Source organism: Perna viridis, chromosome 9 (genome assembly GCF_037379345.1).
Source record: "Perna viridis isolate PV_CMFRI_1.1 ecotype Kerala chromosome 9, ASM3737934v1, whole genome shotgun sequence".
Classification (NCBI taxonomy): Eukaryota; Metazoa; Mollusca; class Bivalvia; order Mytilida; family Mytilidae; genus Perna; species Perna viridis.
The window spans coordinates 30771666-30776325 of NC_142453.1; the positions used below are offsets into that span (position 1 = coordinate 30771666).

The following is a 4660-nucleotide window of genomic DNA, read 5'->3' on the forward strand; positions in this document are numbered from 1 at the left end:
GATGTAGTAAATGTTTGGTTTGAAAAGTGACATGATATTTATATGTTCTTCAATACCGATTTGGACCTTTATATTCTGATCAATCTATATTGATATACTGATTTAATATAAAACTATATCAAAAGTTAATTTGACACCATTCCTACAGTTACTTGAAAGTAAAGAGGAATTGGTGTGTCATTAATTTTAAAAATAGAATGTTTTAGAGTTCTCACGCTTAACGAAAGAATACATGTATATGAGTACCACTCCGTCAGTGCCTATGTTTTTGACACGTCTTGTTCTTAATAACTAGGGCAAGAAGATCTTAAGTTGATACTTAAAGCAATAGTATTTAACATATAGTTAGTCAGATCTTCATTAAGGCAACATTTTCCATCACGAAGGTTGAAATGGCTGCTCACAAAGTATGGAAGTATTTTGTAGTTGCAATAACTCTATTTGCTATGTTTGTTAGCGAAGGTGCAATTGCATTTCAAGTAGGACTTAGTGACAGGTTAAACGCACCATTGAGTGCAAATTTAGATATGAAGAATTTTAATCAAGAAATAAAGAAACTGATACAACAACAGGTGGATAATAAATTCAAAGAGGAAGGTAGGCATTAATTGTGTACCCATGTTTAATCATGTGTTGATCTTAAATTTTCAATCCGTATGGTAAATAGTTCTTTCTTTTAAAATATCTTCAACAGTAGACTACTTGACCACCAAGATCCCTATGGTAGTCTTTTTCGAGAAAATATGCAGGACGTTTCAAAATGAATGGAAAGCAAAAATGAAATCAGATTGAAAATGACATTTTGGTGGCATTCTTTTTATAATCGATCCTCAGAGTATTTACAAAAGTCATGACAATACAAGGGTCAAACGATAAAAAAAAATACCTTAACCGAATGTTTATAAAATTGAGTATTTTTTTGTCGTTAAGGATGTTCGAAAACGCTGAAACAAATAACAGATGAATTGAAAGAATTGGCTGCTAGACTTAATACCACAGTTCAAAGTCGGGATGATACAAGAACAACACACGATGTCAAAGGTACGTAGTATACTTTATCATAATATGGTAGTAAATACAACAGTTCCGGTAAAGTCTAAAATGTTTGACCCGTATCAAACATTGTTACGCCACACCCTATATCACGCCCCTGTATCATTGTGTTATCTTTTATGGAATCGCTGAACCTTTGTCACAACTCTCTTTGGAATTCCCTATCATTTACGTTGCGGAGTTGGTAAAAAAATGTATACAGCAATTCTATCCTACATTATTTGTGTTAAAGTGTAAAAAGTATGAAACAATCTTCTCAAATGTCCTATCACATTAGGCAAGTTAGGCTAGAGGCAATCGTGCTGATATAGATATTCGAATGATGTAGCGTGTGATACATATTTTGTCATGTACTATTCTCGGTGTATTAAATATAGTCTTGTCGTCATTCTTACTTTTCCTTCTGGTATATACTACAAATGTGTATAAGGCTACTGGCAAAAACTTTGAAAAAATCCGAAGCCATCATTACGTCAACTTCAGTGTAAAAGGAAACGAACGTCATTATTGAATGCTATGAAATCAATGTTGTCTCATTATGTAGGACCCATTTTTTTTATCTCGGCTCCTAAATGTAGTTATTTTGTACAAGTGTTGGTTCCGAATATGTCAAAGTACATTCGGGTAAAATTAGGCATCAACTGAATATTTAAATTCAGCCAGCTATAAAACCGTAAGAATCTCAAATGTGCCCATTAAGGAGAGAAACGTGATAACAATTTAAACAGTAACGATCAATTGATTAAATACATGAATTCATTATTCAACAGTGATTATAATAATTTAATCAGAAATGCGTGATTGAAAGGCACATTCAATTACATACGATATACCCAAAAAAAAAACAGGCGACTACTTACTGTTGATTATAATTTTGGCTTTATCATGAATTACACAATTATTGAAATCGTCTTATATAATGCTCCCCGCCCTTTGAAGCAATCGGGCAGAGTTGTTATTTCATTAGTTCCTCGAAGGTTGTTAATGGAGATGAAGCCTTTGTAAGTTAAAAATAGTTACAGGATATGTTTTCTATATAGCCTAAAAGTATCATAAAAATATCCTTGAAATCTTTACATTTTACTTGCATATACGACATATCACGATATATTTCGTTTGAATATTACCGAATGGATACTAATTTTATGTCATAGTGACTATGTCCAACACATACACTTCAAGGAATTCATGTTTGAAACATGTAGGTATAACAATATTTGTTATTAAATACAATCTTAGTTGTGGCCCCTCGTTGTTTGAACTAGAAAATATATATTTAAAAAATTTAAATAATTGTAACCGACCGTTAACTTAGTTAAAAAGATATAGGTAAGAAAATGGTTATTTATAGTATTTTTACTTTCGTCGACAAATGAGATCTACACCAAGAAAACAAGACAGAATCACAAATCAAAAACATAGCAACAATCTTAAAGAACACACAAACAAAAAAATGTCGCTCCGACAAATCCAAACATATGTATGTGAAATAGATAGGTACTTAATTGTACTATAGTGTATTAAGGTACTAATATTGTTCACGGCCATTGCATTCCACAAATAGTTTTTTTTGTTACACATGAGTTTCAAAACATTTTCTGAATTTGATCGAGCGTATGTCCGGGTTCACACTCTCATTATACATAATAGAAAAGTTTCCTTGCATTCATGTTTTTTCATCCACTTTTGAAAACCTCCAAACTTTTTGTTAGGCTGAATGTCTACATCTAGGTGGATATCTTGCCAACTTCGAGACAATTGAAGAAGCTATGCTTATAAAATCTGTCATCATCAAGAGAAGTTCAGGTATAAAATTTATATTATCATCTTTTATTTTGCAAATGTGATTTATAACTTTGATATTTTGTTTAAAATGATATAATAAACAGAAAGTAACATTTGGCTTTCCATATAACCCGTGTTCTAAGGAGATAAAAAATATAGAATGTATTGTAGAATTCAAAATGAAGAAAGATAACTCCGTAAATGACACTGAAATATAAAATTGGATTTTCAATCTGTCCTTAGAACAGAGAGATTGGAATGAATAATAATACATGCCATAATATAAACAATGAAAGTTAAAAAAAAATGTGTAGCGTTGTTTTGTTTTGTTTTGTTTTTGTTTTTGTTTTTGTTTTTGTTTTTTTTTTGTAGGGGGTATATCTTATATTATAGAATTTGCATGATTCTTATAAAAACTACCATAAAACTGAAAACATAATAAATTAGCAATTCCTACTCCACTTAAACCTTTGATAATGCATCAGGTGATCATTAGCTTCACAAACAGCATTATTAGTACAATTGTTTGTTCCACTGATAAGGATGACAGACTTTGTAACTAAGACATAATAGTTGGCAAAATCAATTTTCAACTTTGTATCGCTACAAAAGACAAAAAAGTTACAAATACCTAGAAATATTTATTATTAGATTTCATGTACGCCACACATAATAAAGGTGACAGTGAAATTTAGGGATAAAAAAATTTCTCGGATATAACGGAATGTGTTTTTAAACAAAATGATTGGAAAAATACTTCTAGAAAATTATTTTTTGTTTTTGTTTGTTTGTTTGTTTGTTTGTTTTGTTCTGTATATATTTAGTGTATTACTTCTGTATATATATATTTAGATAGTGAACTTGATTATTACATCGGAGGTCGAAATATTGACCGCAGAGGAGACTGGCGTTGGATTAAGAATGGTGAAATGACCAAATTGACGTACTATACAGCTTTTGGTGCAGATGAACCAAACGGCAATTTCGGAAGTCCTCAAGATTGTCTGTTTCTCAAAAGTACCGACAACTACAACATGAATTCCATCTTTTGCTACGGAAGACATTACCTTGGACGTTATATCTGTGAGAAATGAGCAAATAAAGTCATTAAGGTTCGATTCATGGACTCTAACTAAACTTTAATGTAAAATATATATACCTATCATAACTTGTAAAGGTATTCAATTTGTTCTTTTATTGCAATAAGCTCCGCATTATTTTATATCGTGTTATCAATAAATATAGCCTCCAACATGTTTGCGATATGACAGCCAGTGATGAATTTGTTTTTTTTTGTTTTTTTAATTAATGTTGTACAAATATGTTCTAGTTTTACGCATTGTTTTTTTTTCTTATTACACAACAATTTAATTCACATTTAAATTTATTACCATTTATTTATTTATTTTATTTTATTTTCATTGAGTTTATTATCATATAAGATGTTTCGTACATATAACTCAAGAAAAACCAAAGTTACATTACGTATACCACTGATGCTTTCGCTGTGTAACAAATGCATAATATGTCAAATTATCGACAACGTAGACCCTTGAAGTTTATAGGTTATTTAATGGAAAATAATTATATTCTATCAAACTTTAAATATGATTGTTTTTTTTTCTGGATACTCTTATAGCTTCAAAAAATACAGCTGTTAAAATCGTTAAGATTGGAACAATAGGACATCCTACTAAGGAGATAGACGAAAAGCTGAAGGTTTTGTTCTACATGATAAATAAGTAGCAGTCGTTATAAAAATCAGACAGGAGATGGTTCATGTTTTTCAAAAACTCACCGTACTAAGTTTTATTTCTTGTTC

The 4660-nt window shown here is 30.5% G+C and overlaps 1 protein-coding gene and 1 long non-coding RNA gene across 2 annotated transcripts; both read left to right on the forward strand.

Moving 5' to 3' along the window:
• The first annotated feature begins 310 nt into the window (after positions 1–310).
• Positions 311–1049, forward strand: LOC148607771 (uncharacterized). The gene is made up of 2 exons (XM_088543566.1): positions 311–597; positions 931–1049. The coding sequence occupies exons 1-2, from the start codon at positions 393–395 to the stop codon at positions 1047–1049; spliced, it is 324 nt and encodes a 107-aa protein (XP_088399692.1). The 5' UTR covers positions 311–392.
• A 928-nt stretch (positions 1050–1977) lies between these two features.
• Positions 1978–4444, forward strand: LOC148607772 (uncharacterized). Its single transcript, XR_015915006.1, has 3 exons — positions 1978–2054; positions 2766–2859; positions 3691–4444. It is a non-coding gene; the product is annotated as an uncharacterized LOC148607772 (long non-coding RNA).
• The last annotated feature ends 216 nt before the right edge of the window (positions 4445–4660 follow it).